Source organism: Metopolophium dirhodum, chromosome 4, assembly GCF_019925205.1.
Source record: "Metopolophium dirhodum isolate CAU chromosome 4, ASM1992520v1, whole genome shotgun sequence".
Classification (NCBI taxonomy): domain Eukaryota; kingdom Metazoa; phylum Arthropoda; class Insecta; order Hemiptera; family Aphididae; genus Metopolophium; species Metopolophium dirhodum.
In genome coordinates, this window is record NC_083563.1 from 12,870,742 (window position 1) to 12,890,642 (window position 19,901).

General features: G+C 39.5%; 1 protein-coding gene across 4 annotated transcripts in view; it reads right to left on the minus strand.

The window, feature by feature from the left end:
- Positions 1 to 202: 202 nt before the first annotated feature.
- Positions 203 to 19,901, minus strand: part of LOC132943132 (zinc finger homeobox protein 3) — a 108,094-nt gene continuing 88,395 nt past the window's right edge. For all 4 annotated transcript variants that reach the window (XM_061011963.1, XM_061011964.1, XM_061011965.1 and 1 more), the window contains one exon: positions 203 to 5,067. In XM_061011963.1, the coding sequence (XP_060867946.1) occupies positions 4,097 to 5,067 (971 nt within the window). In that variant the 3' untranslated portion in view covers positions 203 to 4,096. The remainder of the gene's footprint in view (positions 5,068 to 19,901) is intronic.

The window sequence follows — 19,901 nt, forward strand, 5'->3', positions numbered from 1 at the left end:
TGGCAGTATAATTATTATTATAATTGGTTCTATGTAATATTACCAATTCAAAGTACCTATATTATATTCGTCCTGTGCCTGTTGCAGTTGGAGACTGTTTTTTACTTCATTTTACGCGAATCCGTTACTGCAAGCACATGAACGATTGCAATGACAGGAATATAGGAAACTTAAAGGTGACGCTAAAAAATAAAAACACTCATTTAGACCAAATTTGTAGACTACAATTTTAATACAAGAATCGTGTAAAACATTGTGTGATACCGCAGTGGGTTTTTATTTTATTATTCCGTCGAACGGCAAATAAATACATTAGTACATAATATAGGAGCGTACACTTAGGGGATGGTTGGGTGGCGGGGATGGAGGGGGTTCGTCGGAGGGTATAGCGAGTGATGATGTATATACGACCCGACGGGCGATAATATTGTGACTGGACTCGACGAGACCCGGCACGTCGGTCGCATATACAACATGCACTCGTCGGGGGAAAAGAAAAAAAAAATACAGGGCGGCGGTTGACGTACTTACACAATAACAATGTCGTGGAAAAACAATAATCACAATAATAATACATGTTATATAGGTTACGTACATAGTACACAATTCGTACGTCATTGTAGGCGATCATTATATAATTAACATATTATTTGGAATAGGAAAAAAAAATACAAATGGAAAAAAAAAAACAATTCCAAAAATCGATATTGCGTTTGTCCTTATATTGCGATATACAAAACAGGCTAAAAAAAATAATTAGACAGAAATCAAAAACGTAACATGGTAATATAATATGTCCGTGGTACAATGTCACCGCCACCGTGACCGGGAGCGAGATAATATTATTTTAGGTACTTTATGACAATTTACAATATATTATAATTATATTATATTTATCATAATAACATAATGTACCTACGTTAAAAATTCCCGATTTTTGTGAGTGTATAATGTCGGGGAGGTGGTGGGGAGGACGTGACTGTTACATATATATGCGTATGGGGGAGGGTAGTATACGGAATTATGACAAACTATAAATAAAAACAAAAAATAATGTTCAAATCAAAAAAGAGAAACAAAAACACCAACAATGCACACGTTTAGTATAACTCTAATAGTAAAATGATACATTCATATAATTGTTTGCCTTAGACGTTTAATAATAATAATAATAATAATAATAATAATAAAATAATACTACTAAAATAGTCGTAATTAATCAAATGTTAATCGTTATTATTTTTGTTTTTTTTTTTGTATAGTTTTATTTTTATTTTAAATATATATATATATATATATTTATAGAAAAAAAGCATTAGTATTAATTTTATACTTTTCTTAAAACTTTTTTTTTATATTATAATTATATAATAATAATTATAATTATTATAATGTATAATATATAATATATAATCATTATCATTTAATTTAATTTATTCATTATATTAATAATAATATTTTTTTATATAATAAAACAGGAACCTTAGTACATATGTCAGCTAAATATAGGAACCTTGAATGCTGGGAGTGGATATCGGTATTGTCGCGGAGGGCGACAACAGATATCGTTTAAAAAAAAAAATTTTTTTTTTATTCTTTTTCGTGATTTTTCTCGTTTTTTCCGTTCGTCTTGCGCGCACTCGCGCGCACGATGGGGGAGGGGTGGCGAATGCTCGCGCTAGTACCCAACGTGCGGGCGGATGACGTGTGTGTTTGTGTGTATTTGTGTGTATTTGTGTGTGTTTGTGTGTGTGTTTGTGTGTGTTTGTGTGTGGTGTGGCGCGCGCGCGCGTAAAACGTTTTCCGGGGACGGGGCGCGTCGTCTCGTCCGCCGTCGCTGGCCGTGTTTGCAGCCGCGCCAACGACTGGCTCCTCCGTGCGTGGAGAGTACGTGCGCGGCGGCCGCAGCGTCGGCGGCAGTGGACGGCGCCGTCAAGTCTCGCTCCCAGCGACGAAGACTTCACCGGCCTACCGGCTGCTGTTCGGGGGGAATCGATGGACGGGGGGCGGGGGTGGGGGTTGGAGGGGGTTTATTACCGAATAGAGGAAGGGGTGGGTTTTTTTTCTCGGGGGTGGAGTGAGAAGTGGAGACGCGTGTCTCGGAGCAATGGGACGATTGTGTTTTTTGCATTACGGCCTCGATAAGTAGGTACCCATGTTGCATCCCGCAGCATATGCGAATAATCCCGGAACACTTCTAACTTAACGTCTCTTCCGGTCGATGTAAATACAGGAAGTGCCCGAAACGCATCCGACTTCAACACTATAATTGTGTTTTTTTTTTTGACGTTCCGGTGAGTGTTTTTCTACACCCATCACTGTGTTATCTACGAATTGGGCGCGATCGAATGGGTGGGCGGCGGAAATGCGGGGAATGATTGGGGTGATATGGGGGGTTACCGGGGGGCAACGGGGATCGTGGGCCCTTTGGTGCCAACAATTCAAAGGACACTCGGTCCACGCCCCCCGAAATTTTTTAAAAATTATAGTGTATACATTTTATTACGTATACGAAAAAAAAAGTTAGTTTATTATATATATATATATCGGTCTGCCGAAAATAAATCGGTTGAAGTAATCAAAGTTATTGACGGGGGTATTATCGTAACGTTATAATTTTTTTCCGTTCCGAAGAAACACAAGAATGCCAAAACAAGTGAATTTAGTAAACCATAGATCAGGGAGCATAATATTAGAAAATAAGTTTGTAAGTATGTTGTTAATTTTTTTTTCTCTTTTTACACATCTAGAAACACTGCCTTAACATACTATAATATTATTTTATTTTGTCTTCAAACATTAATGATATATTATATATAATTATAATGAGTTTATCCAATTAAAATAGGGCATATATTTAAATATATTTATATATTTATATAATATTTATCGATTGCTAATTCATTAAATTAATTAAAATTATTACAGCACAATTATAGCGAGGTGTTTGTTACTTGACTTAATATCAATAATAATTTTGAATACAATAAATATTCGTTAAATAAAATTACCTACCTAAAACGTTTAATAATAATAATAATAATAATTGTAGAAATGCATTACAATACTTAACACCTAATGATGATTTTTCGGTTTAATTTTCCGTACTCTCTTTTCATATTTACACAAACCTATATATACGTATTTATATATACTCTAAACATATGCTACGAAATACTAAGCGACCGTAAATGATTGCGCTAAAGTTTACATCATTTCATAATAACTCGTATAATCGAGTTTAGTACGTTTTCATTTAATATAATTATTCATTAGTAGTTTCCAAAAAACCGCGCGTATCTTTATTTTTAACGGCGTCAATAAAAAAATAATAAGAAAAAAACCTATAATACTAATAATAGTATAATAATAGTAATAATATAATAATAATAAATAAATAAATAAACAAACAAACAAACAAACAAGTAGCGTAAAGGAACTTTCAGTTATCGTATTTTTTTGTTTTTTATACACACATAAATAATTATTTCTTTTCGTATCGTTAGTGATTTTTCTTAATACGAGGAACTACGTACCTTTTATGAGATGAAAACAAAAATAGTGAGGAAACGAAAAACCGTAGAAATTTGTTTGCTTTATACAAAACATTTTAAGACGGGACGCGCAAAAGTGGGGAGAGGCGCGGTACTGCTTTTTTTTTCGTTATCATATTTTATCAATAATCGTTTATCCGACGTGAAATAATACGCGCAGCGCGTGATGGTACGAATAATATATTAAATAATATAATTATCATTCGAGTGCAGGAAAATCGCAATAACCAAAAATCGAATACCAAAAAAAAAAATCGAAGAAAGTCCTCTCCCCAGGAACATGAGTGTGTCGAAAAGGAACTTTGGGTAAGTTTTACACAATAATATTATAATATAAATAAACAAATAAATAAATAATAGTAATAATAGTAATAATAGTAATAATAATATACATACACACATTACATACGTCTTACATAACATATTTTGTCGTAGTCATCGTCAGCGGCGGCAAAAGTGGAGAAGTCAGAGCGGCCGCGTCCTGTCGGCGGCGGGCGAGCTGGTGGTGGTGGTGGTGTTGTTGTTGTTGGTGGTGGTCAGAGTTATTGGCCGCTGCTCGGCACGGCGGGCGCGACGTTACACGCGGCCGGTGGAGCGGCGAACTTGTGCATCTTGGCGGCAGCGGTGGCCGCGGCGGAGGCGGCGGTGCCGGACGACTTTTTATCGGCGGCCGGCGCGCAAAACAGATTGGCGTTCGAGTCGCTGTTGGGGTCGCGCGGCGACGGACTCCGTCCGACCGCCTTGGCCGCGGCCAGCGCCGTGATCTGGTTCACCACGTCCTCCATCTCGTCCGAGAGGTTGGGCGACGGTACAAGCTGCTGCATGTGCAGTTGCTGTTGCTGGTGTTGCTGTTGCTGTTGATGATGGTGGTGGTGATGGTGCTGCAGGTGTTGGTGGCGGCCGACCGACGAGGTGGCGTTGCCGTAGTGACCACCACGGTGGGCCGTCTCGATGTGAGCGCGTAGAGCGTGCACGGTGCCGTACGTGTTGGTCTCTCCGTTGGCGCCCACGCCACATGACCGACACCCGTACGCTGGGTGGGCCAGGGCCACGGACCCGGTGGTGCGGCAGTCGCGCTGCTGGTGAGCCGCCAAGCCCCCGTTGTCTGGGAACGCCAGCTGGCACTTGGCGCAAGCGTGCCCGACCGTCCGTCCGCCGTCGATGGCGTAACCCTCGGCCGGCAGTTCGGCGGCTGGCACTGTGGCCGCCACTTCGACCACGGCCGTCTGTTCTGGGCGCACTGTCCGGCACCGGTCGGCGATGGCCTGGATCACCGACTGGTCGAGTTGGAGCATGCGCACCGGAGTTCCCGACGGGCCGGTCTGCTGCTGCTGTTGCTGATGTTCTTGCGGGCCAGCGGCCGCTGTCATGGTACCCGTAGACGTATTGTTGTTGTTGTTGTTGTTGTTGGCGGCGGCGGCGGCTGCCGCTGCTGCTGCTGCTGCTGCTGCTGCTACGGCCGTCGTACGCATACCATTTGTCGTGGCCGCTGTGGTGCTAGGAACGCCTGCAGCTGTAATGATATTATCCACGATATTAGAATTTCCTGCAGTCGTTTGAGTTAATATTAACTTATCATATTTACGATTGACCTTCACTATGAATATACAAGTCTAGACATTAACGAGTTTAAAAGTTAAAAAGTTAATTTAGTTTTAACATTTTAACTTGACTCGGTATCATTGAGTTTCCGTTAATATTAAACAAGTAACTACTAACTTAACTTAATTGTGTTTTAATTAACGTTCAATCGACAAATTGAATTTTCCTTAGCTGTGAACTCGGCTGAATGACCCAAAAGCCTAATATCGCAATCTATAGGTACATTTATCAACGCAGAAATTTATTATAATATTATTAGGTATCTAAATGCGGTTTTTTAACGGTAATCCATGAAATACTCATGCCATAAAATCGCAATTTTCTCATAAATCTGTTGAAAAACCGCACATTAACATTATATTATATTGATGCGGTTTCGGAAAAACGATTAGGGAGATACGGATATGATTTTCTGGACACAAGACGGGTACCACACGGTACTATGTCTCGTACTTAAAGTCAAATTGTATAGTGTAGTAACGTGTGGCTGATTATCATAATTTACTAAGAATTCGTAATTTATTATAAATTTTTTGTAATTAAAATATTTTTAACATAATATAAATGTGTCCGTAATTATTTATAAAGTATACGAGTATAAGTATATAGATAATATTCATTTTGATACTCAGTTTTTAATGAGATTTCCATGGTCCCTGACACTTTAATCGATGTTTCTATACAACTTTTTTAATTATTTTTTTGTTTTGAGGCACTGAAGCGGAAGTAAAAGGGCCCATAAAAACAAATCATGGCACTGCCGACGACTATATAATACGTTTTGATACCTACACATATATTGTAATTAAAAACACCACGGAACATGTACATGTAACAACGCCATATGGGATGATTGGACGACACGCGATATTGTGAAAACCCGATTAGAGTGTTCAATATATAACATACACGATGCAACTATATACGGACCGGCTGACGAGATTTTCCGTTTTCCGGTGCAGTGTTGACTGTTACGTATACTAAAAAGGACAAAAAGTGAGAAAACTATGCACGGTGGCTCGCCCCGTACGTTCGAGTTATTGTCGGGATACGCGAGCCTGCAATTTTTTGCATTAAGGCGAAATTTTAACTTCTATCTAATATTTCGCGTGCGATATACGTCTTTTTTTTACATAAGCGGAGTTTGGATGAAATCAGTCGTCGGTAGTAGGTAGGTTCTATCCACTTATATATAGGTAGTATACGGACAGTGTGGATAGGTCAACCATATTGGCGTTAGGCGCGCAAGTCGTATAATATTATATTATAATATGAACCGACCGTGAAACGATCGTACCAATAATAATAATAATAATAATATGTAATATAAGTTTATAATTATTTGTGTAGGTAGGTGTATATTATAATATATTATAATGTATATATATATGTGTAGACGGCACGCCGACGTTCGGTCAATAATAATTTGTCGAACACCGTCTGTGGTGATTTTAAAAGACACACTTAAACGTTATCTGTCGTCGGAGAACGACGAAATGGAAAAAAAAAAAGGAAAAACAAAAAAAAAAAAAACGACAAAAAACCAGTTTAGTAGAGAAATAATAAAGGACCGAACGTGTCTGCCGCCGATAAAACGCGGTCCGTGTTAAAATACAACACGGTCGGATAATGGACGCGACGAGTGTGGCGTATACGCGGCGTACCTGTACGCGATAACAACCGTCTCTCCCCTACATAATATGTACTTACTTAAGACACACACACACACCCAAGCACACCGTATTATCGTACTATTACCGCATATAATATTATGTACCTATACAGAGTATAATGTGTACCCATGCAGAGTATAGTATGTATATATACACCCTCAATCGCACACTTGCTCTCACCCTCTCCCTTACACTCTCTCTCAGTCTCCGAGACGACACCTTACCGGCGATCGTCGTTATCATCTGCGGTAAATTGTTATAAAACGATATCCGGCGCGTCATCGACACGGCATGATAACGGTTATCTCGAGGACCCGCGGTGTATACGACGCGCGTGTCTCGCGTACAGGAACTCGTACGATGCGCAATAGTTAATAATAATATTGCGGGCACAACAACACACGCGAAATAATATCGGTACATCGTCACCTATATATTATTACATAGTATGGTTTGTCTAATATTGTCATGTTAGTGTGCTATAATTTCCAAAATATAAAGAGACACACCGCTCGCGACGACCTGCAGACTCAAAGCGCGCACCGACCCGCGACAGCCCGATCACCTCCCTAAATGTAACAACATACAAAACACACACACACACACACACACATATAGGTACACACGTATGGTAAACAGTTTATTGAGCGTACACTAGTTACATATTAATATCATTAAAGGTATACCGTAGAAAATGACCGTATATTTGAATTTTTCGGCAACAAGAAAGTAAAGTAATAGTGGTGGGTCTCATTGCCCGCGATGATATCTCATATTGTAATGTATATCGTGTACGTACATAATAACGCGGAATATACTACAGCAGCAGCAGCAGCACTATACATATTATATGGCTGCCGTCCGCGGCTGTGGAACGTTTTATTTCCGTCTCAATCCCATTCGATGATTCAAACGAATCTCTCGTATGGCCGATACGCGTCGCACGCAATAATATAATATTATTATTGTTTCAAGGGTAATATTCTCCTAAAGTGTATACAGTTTTTGTGCGCGCGTGTTTTAATGGCGCGATCGGTTAACCTAACCGAAGAGAAAAAAACACTGACGATAACTGCGACACGCGAGGCGTAAAATTATTATTCGGGCGACCCGACTGCAGTCAGACGGTCCGAGAACGACGGCGACGAGAGACGACAATGTATAATGGTATACGAACCGCGTCACACGATATTATAATTATTATTTAGATCTATATTTGTACCTTATAGATGATTGTCGCGCGAGCTATGAATATTAGGCGATAGAGTGAGTGAGTGTGTGTGTGTTTTTTTTCGAATTTTCTCTCGTACACACGTGTATTAGTAATCGTATTACGCACTAATATACTCGTTTTTCCATTAACGCGTCCGAACGTCCGGAACGTATCATTAAATTATGCGAGTCCAGGAGTCTGACGCGCAAACATAACTCGACTGTTGATTTTTTTTCTTTCGAAAACGCGCGTTTTCAATAATATGCAGTGGTGGTGTGCTCCTATTTATGTTATAATATAGGAGACGCCGAAGCGCAGGACACATTCATAATAAAATATGTTGTTTAAAATTTAACAAACCGAGTTTATATTGTACCATACAAACTATAAAATACGTATACCTATTACGAAAATTATTGTGATAGCACATGGGACGTGGTACCTAAGGTACACCTGGTTTGTACTTTTCGCGTGGTTGTAAGACCAGTCACGTGTAGTGTCCCGAGCATGGGACATTTTCATACATATCTATATCTAAATATATCATATCGATAGCGAAATATCAAAATAAAATGTATTTTTGTGGCGAGTCTTTTGTCTTAAAGGGCCATTGTGACTTTTTTGCAAAATTGACTTAAAAGAGCTATCATATAAATGTTGGTCCACTTTTATGCGTGCATATTATACAAATAAGCTGCTTATAGATAATAGAAAAACCGCGTGTAATAGTTTTGATAATATATTGTAAAATAAAGTGTCCACAACAATATTTTGATTTGACAACTGGGCACTATTATAAGGGTCCTAGTAATCGAAAGTTATATAAAAAAAAGTGAGATTGGCACTTTTGAACCCACCAAACCACAGTTTTGCATTAAAAATCTGATGCCACCCGTTGAATTTCTTCTTTTTTTTTTCATTGAAATTTTCGTCTGGGTCACGTGACACACGACGTATTATAATCACGGTGCCGATGTTTCTCTCCCACCCCCATCATGTCTAACATACACGTATACGCACTGTATGATATACTGTTGACCGGTCGTCGTTTTCGATTGTCTTTACGGTTTTTATTTTTTTATTTTTTGGTTTTTTATTTTTTTTTTTATCTTCGTCGGCGAAGGACGACCAGACACGACACACGCACACACACCGCAGACACAATACGCGCGAGGTTTTTTCAGCAAACATATCGCACCGACCAGCACACAGACGCTCTGCGGAATATTCATTGTTGCGGCGGCACATGATCGGATTGTCATATCATTCGCCGCGGTCGGATTTGCAATAATAATTAGCGGCGGGGACATGGTCTTCTCGTAATAATAATAATAATAATAATAATAATAATAATAATAATAATAATATATAATATACGAGCACGTATAGTATATTATAACGTCCCATATTCAATATATATCTTATATATGTGTGTACTGTGTATGTATGTATGTATGTGAATGAGTGAGTGTGTATTGTATGTATATACGTATATAATATATTATATTAACTGCGCCGATGTGTAATCGGAGTAATAAACTAATAATATACGTCCGGGATGGTGGCGATGAAGGGGGGAAGGGGAGGCAGAAACTCATTCCGAAAACGAATAAGTCCTTGCCGGCGGATTATATTATTACAACGACAAAGATATTATATTATATATACGTATTATGCTAATGCGACGGATCGACACACACACACACATAATATTATGTTATAGGTTGTATATGCGTACGATTTTTTTTCTCGTATAAAATAATGTAATACGTGTGTGTGCATATACAAACGTCGCGACACCGCCGTCGGATGGCCTTTTTTATTATTATTATTATTAATGGCTTCCAGTTTTTTAATTTCCAAGAAAGCAATGTGTGCTAGCGAGCTCGGCGATCGCGAGTTCCTTAACGAACGCCGCCGAGTCGCATATTATATTGTATTATATTATTATATTAAATGTGTGTATACCTATAGGTACGACGGCGGCGGTGGCGGCGTCGGCGGATGAAATGAACGTATATAAAATGTGTCAAATGCAAATGAGCGTAATAATAATAACCACGTGAAAGAGTATAAAAATTATAATAAAAAAAAATAAAAAATACAAATAAATAATGGAAACTAATAATGAAATATGGTCAGACGATGGGCCCACGTTCGGACCGCCGCAGTATTATAATAATACTATATACGTATGTTTATTATGTGGTGTGTGTGTGTGTGTGTGGTGGACGAGATTGAGAAGAAGAAGAATTAAACGCGGTGTGCATGCGATGTGCTCGCATATAATTATAATAAGAAATCTGAAAGCGAGCTTGTGTGTGTGTGTGTGTGTGTGTGTATACGGAAATCCCCTGGAGGTGTGGTTGTTAATTTTAACATCACTTTAATATGTAAATTAGTAACAGTTACTAATGAGCGACGGCTCCGGCGCGAGTAAATCTCCTTGTCGACCGCCACTATATTATATATACCAGCACTGACCACCGACCATATACCCGACCAATGCCACCTCCACCACCGCGGGACCTATCGTTCGATTATATACGCGTAGATACAAATATTATTATTATAAAAAAGTAGCCGCCGCCGAACGGGAGGTATAATATTGTGGAGTATGATATAGTGTAGTAGTAGTAGTAGTAGTAGCATTAGTAGTGGTGCACCGCGTGATTCCTATGATTCCGATTTGCATTTAAAATTGGTAAGACGTTATTATAATCGTTATTAAACCACCGCCGCCGACGTCGCACACACATAATAATAATATATATTTTTATAATAATATCACCGAGCGCCGCACACAACGCTCCCATACGCGCCCGGGTCACGTACCGCACACGGTTTTACTGCGGTATAATAATAATAATAATATAATATATTATTTTTCTTTTTCATTATCGTCCGAACGAGATAAATGACATTAATCGTTCGACATTTTTGTACATAAAGGACAAAAAATATAATACACGTACGAGTCGGAGCTGGTAGGTGCGGTCGTACATTATATTATCTGTACCTACATTATTATATTATATTGTACGTGTGTGACATTTTTTCGTCAAGACTTCCATTGTGTGTTCGTGCACAGCGAGTTAGGCACATAATATAAATATCCTAACGCCACCCGCCGCACACTGTAACTTACGAAGATTTTTCGACATAACATCGCATTTCAAAACGTCTCTTTTATTATTATTATTATTATTATTATATTATTGTTGTGCGGAGCAGTGTGTGTGTGTATGTGTGTGTGTGTGTGTAAATTTAGGTTCATTTGAAAAAGGTGTAATATATTATTATTTATTATACTACACATAATATGATAATAGTAAAACCAAGTGATATATTTTATTATTAAAACCCTGCCGAACAGTATATTTGGGTCGCTCACAGTTTTTCGTCCCTCACAATGGATGTCATATGCGTTGGCACGAGTGGTGTATGTGTGTATGTGTCAGTACTCTGCAGTGTACACAAGCGATAACTATGGTGTTCTACCTGTGGTCCGATAGTAATAATATGTATACAGTTTTCGTTCACCACACGTGAAAGGGCACAAAAGATATGTTCGACGTTAATATTTATAACACACCCGTGCAACGGTCAATATCGTTTTCGGGCTGACACCGAGGAGTAGTCCTATAACTCATCCCAAGAAATAACAAATGAATCGAACTAAAACGTGACACTTTGTGGCCACAGAGAATCGCGCCGCTTAATCCGAATGTCTTGTCCCCTCTAGTAGGTAGCCGGAAAGATCTGATAATGATGTTTAAAAATCCGATTTTTAGTGTTGCCACCGTCACCTCACCTAACCCTTTCCACTTTGTCAAAATATCACATCATTATACGTGTGTCTTTCCGAAACTGCAGACGTATATTATAATATGATCGCCTATAATATGATAATTATACTTGACGCGTACGCGAGCGCGAAATAATCCGTCCCGTCTTTTTCCTCCCGACTCGTGTGTGTGCTGGGCGAGAAAACTAGGATTTTCCACCGGGATTATATACTGTGCGCGTGAAACGTTTTTTTTTTTCTCCATTTTTTTTTTAGGGGTTCCAAAACAAACAGGAAACGAACTTTTATCCGTGAGCTTCCCGTGCACCCGCCCCCGCCGTGGTACACAGTTGTTTGCGGTCGCACGCTCCCCCGGTGCAGTGTGCAAACATCGGGGGCGGCGCGCGCGTTATCTCGCGAGCAGGACGGCCGAACAGGTATTCGGACACGGACGCGGCGGCGGCGGCGGTGATGTTGTCGTACACGCGTGTACACTGCAACCGCGGCGGAGGGAGGACGAGAAATCGCCCAAAGGGTCGTTCGTCCTCTCTGTTATTTTTTCCTATAACTATACAATATAATGTTGTATACGCGTTATCCTTCCACTCCCGAAACGCGTCTCGTTTACACTGCCCCGGGCACGTGCTGCGTTTTGTTTTCTCGCGCGTCTTACACACGTCGTCGTTACTATGCCTATGCACAGTATAACATGCGTACATAATATATTGTTTAGTTTTTGTCGGACGACTCTATATATATACGCTTTCCGCCGGTTAGGTTAGTCGTAAATCGTCACCGAAATCACATCGTTCCGAGTCCTTGGACCGTCACCGGCGCCGGACGATTTACAACGATACATATTGTGCCTGAATATCGTGTATTATGGAACTCGCGCGCTTGTGCGACGACCTTAAATTTTTACAACTCTCCGCACTTGTCAAATTTCAACCCTTTTCGTCCGTTTGTGTAATGAACGCGCGCGCATCGTTTATACCGCGGCGGTTATCTGCCCGGCACAAAACCTCCCCCGGCCGCCGCTTCATCGAAACAATATAATAGTATAATATAATATGTAACATATAAAATATTATGTGTGCACCGTGTGTCTATAATATAATAAACCATATTTTTTTGTTCCACGCCTAATGTATTTACACACCCGACCCTAATTATTTTATTACGCGGCGTGGAATTTTGTGTTTCTTTCATCCGGCGCGCTGCACAATGGGTCCGAAAAAAATAAATACTGTCCCGTCCTATATAACGTATTATAGAATATATATTATAATGTGTATTTATTATAACACGAGTATTATATGCATCGGATGACGCGGCGGAAGGGGTTAGCCGATATACCGTAATTATTGTGACATCTGTATTATTTCGGGCGCGCGCTGGAGAAAATGTGAGAGAAAAAAAAATTGTTATTCAAATTATATCGTCGCACATAATAATAATAATATAATGACGTCGCTGCAGTTTGCCCCGCGGCGGGTGCGCGAGCGCGAGCCCGCGATATACACACGGGAAAAAAAATGCACACACATAATATATAAACATAATAATATTACAATACGAATCGCGGTACATAATAATAATAATATATACAGGTGGCTCACCGCTGCACACACATTATAATAATGTATGCATATAAATATTGCATAATAATATTATTGTACACGATATATATATATATATATATATGGGTACGTGTGGGTAACGATCCGCGCGTTAACCGAATATTGCGCACGCGCGTACATAGGTACTGCAGTGTACATGATATACACAAGGCGCATATGTGCATTATTCATACACGCATACATAATATTATATTATATTATTATATGTATATACGGTCGCGTACGTGTGCATTATACTAAATCGGGATTAAGACACAAATTATTGTAATCGTTTACGATCCAAAACGCTAGCGCACGCACGCATACACACGATGTACCTACGATACTAACAACTGCAGTACCCATATCGTATTGTAATATTGTATAGGAATCGCGTCGGATAGAGGACATACTATATTATAATATAAGCATATATGTTATTTAACCAACCTATATATAATATTATAATTTATAGGGAATTTTAAAGGGTACATTATTATTATAGCCTGCTGCAGTCCCCATATCAGATTTTAGTGCGAACTTACTATACTTATTATGCGGTCTGAAACATATTATAATTCACTCGTTTTTGGTATTTAAAAACCGAATATTATTGATATATTGGGTCCGCTGATGAATCGTTTATTTTCCAATCGTATTTCATGCCACATAAAGATTATGGTAAATGGTTTTAAGTTTTAATGCATCTATGCATATACCTACAAACGATGAATGCTGCAATGCCTATACACCGTGTGGAATGTACTATCGTATAATAAGATTATGTGATTATCCAGTATAACTACCTATTATTATAGTATATACCCAATATACAATATCGTATAGTGCTCAATCGTCGTGTCTGATCGGGCGCAAATCCGGTTGCTCAGACGTCTCACAAAATACATTTTTTTTTATTATATTATAGGTGCTGCGAGTCATAGGCGATGTTATATAATATTATTTTCAAATTTAATTCGACTATAGAAACGACGGTGACGGGGGTCTCGTCGTCTGTGCGCCTCCACCCCGCATTTCGTGCAAGGCTCTTTAGAATCGTACGTATAATAATATTCAAGTAGGAATTGTCATGCGATCCGAAAATGAAATTAATGGGCACGGGGGCTCCGTACCCGAGTTTGCCAGGCAGACGAGCACCGCGCGCGCGATTATATCGTCGTCATGTATATTGTTTTCACCATCCTCGTAACAGTTTTTATTATCGTTTAGCGTTTTCTATTTCTAGGTTTTTTTTTTAATTTTTTAATTTATTATTTTTTTTTTTAATACGCTCCTCGTCGTATACTTTTACGCACGACAACCACCGACAACCGATCAAAACACAATCGTTCCGCCGCAATCGCGCGCTTCAATTCCATCCCATTTCGTATACGAATATACATCATTGGTATTTTTTTTCGCCCCATTTCCAACGCTCGTTCGGCACGAGATGCGATATATAGTTATACATTGGACACGGCTGTGGTTCGGTCTGCAGGTCTATAATTTGAATACCTACCCGCACCACTCTGGGGAGGACGTTTAGCATCCACATCCACTAAACTCAAAACTTGTTTAAATATATTTTCCGAAATCGCTGTTAACAAACAGTTGATAACATATGTTATAATAATATTATTGCTTATTAATACTTTTTTATTTTGATTCGGAAAAAGGTTGTGATTCTGCATCTAGGATCGCGGCTCTGTGTATTCTTTCTTCCATAGTCTATATATACCTAGGTATGTCGTAATGTCGTATAAATGTATGTGTGTGAGCGTATAACATCTCTTTTGGTAATGTAAGAAATTAAAGGGTTCTGTTGTTCTATATACGCGAACTAATAAGTGAACGATTCCGGAAATTGTGTTTTTTTTTCATTACCATCCACCCGGCCCGAGAGCCGTTTAAGCGCAGCAGCCCGTGTTGCGCGTATAGTAAGTTCCCCTCTTTTGTGTTACGTCGACGTCAAACAATTAGCGACGATTATCCTACGGAGACGGCCGAGTATACACATATATATAATATATATATACTATAGAATGAGGGTTTTAATTGCACGCACAAGTCTTGGGAGGAGGATATTAAGCAATTATCGAAAAGAATGAAAAGAAGACTGTAGTGAAAAAAAAATACCAAAAAGAATGTAAGAAAGGGAGTCGTCGCTGTTGTTGTTGTGGTTGCTGCCTAACGTCGTAAGCCTTCATTAACTCAAAAAATTTGTGTATAATAAACCTGGCACGAGCTAAATAGGATCTTTTGTATACGCGTACTCTTTATACATATCATTATTATTATATTTAATTTCTCGTCCGTTTTTATAATAAATAATATACAAGTTATTGCGTCTTTTCCCCCGTTTCGCCACTAAAAAACCTCACCGGAATATTTAATTAACCCGCGTCGCTTGCCGCCTGTTGCTTGCTCGTGCCGCCGCCGCCCGAGGGATCGTCCGGGCCGTTTAAGACCCATCACAGCCAGTAATTAGCGCCCGAAAAGAGGGGAAGAAACTGGGTCAAGTTTTAATTGCCGTCTGGGCAAACGTCGCCGTCCGGGGCGTTTTTTTCTTCAATCGAAGCTACGAACGAGCAGCCTTTGATCGCGTACTTTCGACGGCGTATCGCGACGCGAACAGATGTATACACATATATACCTATGTGCATACACCAAACGGCGTTCTGTTATTTCTTTTTCACAGTATAGTCTAGACTCTAAAGAAACACGCCGGTCCCGTACCCGCTCATGATAAACGACGAAATAATATTTGTAGTATCGTAATCGCGACAATATTAGACACAATAACATATTATACGATTCATCATTATACACGACCGGTCGGGTTGAATATAATACACGATTTTTTTGTTTTGTTTGTTTCCGGCTCGCACTCTCCGGTATGAGGTACACCTATACCTAAATATCTACCGCGGTATATCTCGCAACGTGGACTCTGCGGCGCGTACGATGATCGCAAACAACCAAGTTCGCGAGAGATCCTTTTGTAAACTTTGATTTCGGCCGCCGTCGTCGGCACCCGGGGGCCGGGCGCCCCGCCGGCTTTCGTCGTGCGAAGTCATTAGCGCCCGATTGTTTGATTCGGAAACCCCGTTTACTACATATATTATTATGTACATTATATACACTTACTATTATTATATTTTTATATATACCTACGCGGTGCGCTAATGATTCACACGGTATATAATTTTTCCTTTTCACCGTGCTGCAATGTGTGCATAGCGGCAGCACCAGCAGCAGCATCAACAGTAACATATATAGTAATATAATAATAATCATTACGACAACCCAAATATTGATCGACCCCGGAAACGAGACGTCAATAGTACGTACAAGCCGTCGTGGCATTATGACGTCGGAGGTATATAGTTGCGCGTTCCTTTATATGCGTCATTATTATTATAGGTGTATGTATATAATATTATACTCGTTTAGAGACGAGAACGGGCTAACCGGGGAATCTGCAGCAGCAGTGTATCGATTCGGACCAAAATCAATAGATCGGAAACGGTCGGCCGTTAAAAAACACCGTGCGAACGGGTCGATATATAATAACAATAATTATTATGCAGTACCTATGTACGCAGTCCGGATGACGAGAGAACAAAACGTGTACCTATTATATTATAATATTAAAATGTTCATGCTACGCACACACAATATTCGACTACCTACAACGATGTGTAAATAATAATAATAGTCAAAACCGTCGTGACATTTTCGGCGTAGAAAAAAAATCGAAGGACTGCCAGGGGGGTGTAAAATAAAGACGTGAAAAAACAAAAACACTAAAATCTTCCACACAAAACTATACTGCGTAGACTCATGACATATGTTACAATTTAGCTTGGCCGGACAAACCAAAACGTGTGTACACCGCATTCTATATTTACATTACGCCATCCCGCGCACGCCCTGATACATCATGAGAACGTTAAGATCGTTATTGTTATTATTTTATAACAAAGTAATAATAATAATGATTGTACGTGTGTAATAATAATAAACACATTCTAGCGAGACTTTTATGGCTGCAGTATAAGCGGGGTGATGATGCTGTACAACGCGCGACGACGGGTTTTCGGACGAGTGTGAATTTTTTTTCGCCTTGTCTCCGTTGTATACCGAACCCGTTGAAATCGTAGTCATCGGTTTTTTTTTTCATTCTGTCGGCCGAAAATCGTTCACAAAGGACTCTGCGGCGAAGAGAACAATGCGCGAATATTAAAAATCGACGACGAAACGAACGGAGGGAAAAAAACTCGCATTTCTCAAACCGGACGATAATTAGTCGTTTTGGATGCGAATCATGTTAAGCCCGACACATCCGGGCGGCGGTTACCCAAACTGGTCGGCGGCGGTTCATTTGAGTAAGATTTTTTTTTTTTTTAACATTATTTTTTAGCGCGTATTATATCGTATACTCACGCGCGCCGTACGTGTGTGTATTATACCTACGCTGCAACGTCGACGGCGGCATTCGCCATTAACACCCGATACCATCATCTCCCCCGCACGCCGTTACACCGACTATATATATTTACACGTATGTATATAGCATAATATACGTATGTAGTGTGTACGGTCGGTTTTTTTATTTTTCAAACCACCGAAAAAACAAACACAATTACAGGATGCGCTACCATGTATACCCGTGCAGGTACCTAAATATTCGCAGTGCTCCTCCTTCGTCTCGTCCGAGAGAAAGACGTATATAAAACTACCGCCTCGCCGATGATTGACCCGCCAACGAAGGTAAATCATCGTCGGGTAGCCCGCTGCACGTCGGCGTGCATGTATAATATTAAACGCGCGCGTAAAATACGTACGTGCATAATGTGTACGTACGTGTTATACCTACTATATACGGGTATAATGATGGGTGCATATCATAGTAACGACTGATATATAAGTATAAAACGACCAATTTACATAATATTAATATGATATTATTATTTGTTTTTATTATGTTGCAGTAATAACAATTAAGCACACCCTGCGGCGACCAAAATTGGATGCGTTTCGTATTTGCTACAGTTTCCGCACAGCGCGCGAGTTATTATTTACAATAATAGTCCGGCGATGACGGCGTGGGACGTTTAGCCATCATACTATAGACGCCTATTATGAACAATATTGTTAAACGAAACGGTCGGATCCGAGCAACGACAACATATTAGTGACAACATTGATTTTTTTCGGACGCGCCTGCAAGCCGACACCTGCGCAACTTCTACGCATATAGATGATGCGTTATGTAAATGAGGTGTATAATTTATACAGTATATTATGCGATAATTTAGGGACAGGCGGCGGAAATAGCGTTTAATTAACGCGTTAATTTCTGCCACTTTACGGCGAGGTGTTGACACGATAAACGAGGTGGATGTTTGGTTAAACAAATCGTAACCGTATATATCGTAAAAATATGATCGTATAGTATAACGTCATAATATATACGAATTATCACGTGATATATATATATGTGTAACGGTCACGCGGGTGAGCGGGGAAGCGCGTAAGGCCGGCTGTTTGCTCGTGAGCGTCTCGCGCCCACACCCCGTTGTGTTTTATGAATAAAACTCGTCGAGTGCGTTTTTTTATAATTTAAATTTAAAGCGCGCGTTTCGTAGAGACAAAAAAAAATACACTAAAAATGACTGGCACATCATCGCCACACACACACACACACACACACACACACACACACACATGCGCGCGAGCGCGAGCGTAATCCGTTCGTCGTCGACCCGAACACCTGCCCGAATAATTATTTTTAATAAAAGAAAGGTAAAAAAATGAGAGACAACGGCAGCAGCAGCAGCAGCAACAACAACAGCAGACGCGTCGCATACCCTCCGATCACAAAACTATACGGTGAGTATACACATAGATATACTCGGGCGAACGCGTACTTCTGTATATAATATATACACATGGACAATAATAATAAAACGAGGTATTAGAAAAAAAAAAATGAAGAAAAAAACTTCCTACGCGCTCATAACAACGCTCACAGAATACTAATTGGGATAATAATAATAATATTATTATTATTATTATTATTATTGATGTATAAAAAACGGCGTAATATATGCGCAGACGACGACCCGGAGCCACGCCGACTGCCGAGGGGAGGTGGGCACATTATTATTATATTATTATAGTATTGACCTATGAAACGCGGTGCCATACACCTACCATCCATTTAAATGGCCTACGCGCTAATTTTCTCAATCGATTTTTCCCGTTTTTCAATCGTTTGTATTTTTATATGGTTCAAACCATAATAATATGGTTAGGTTAAAATAATATTTTTACAATTTTTTATGCCTTCGAACTACTGCAGAATTTACGACGTTACCACTTCACACCGGTCATCAAAAATACAAAACTATCGATATCTTTAAATTTGAAAAACTGACTTTTCTCATT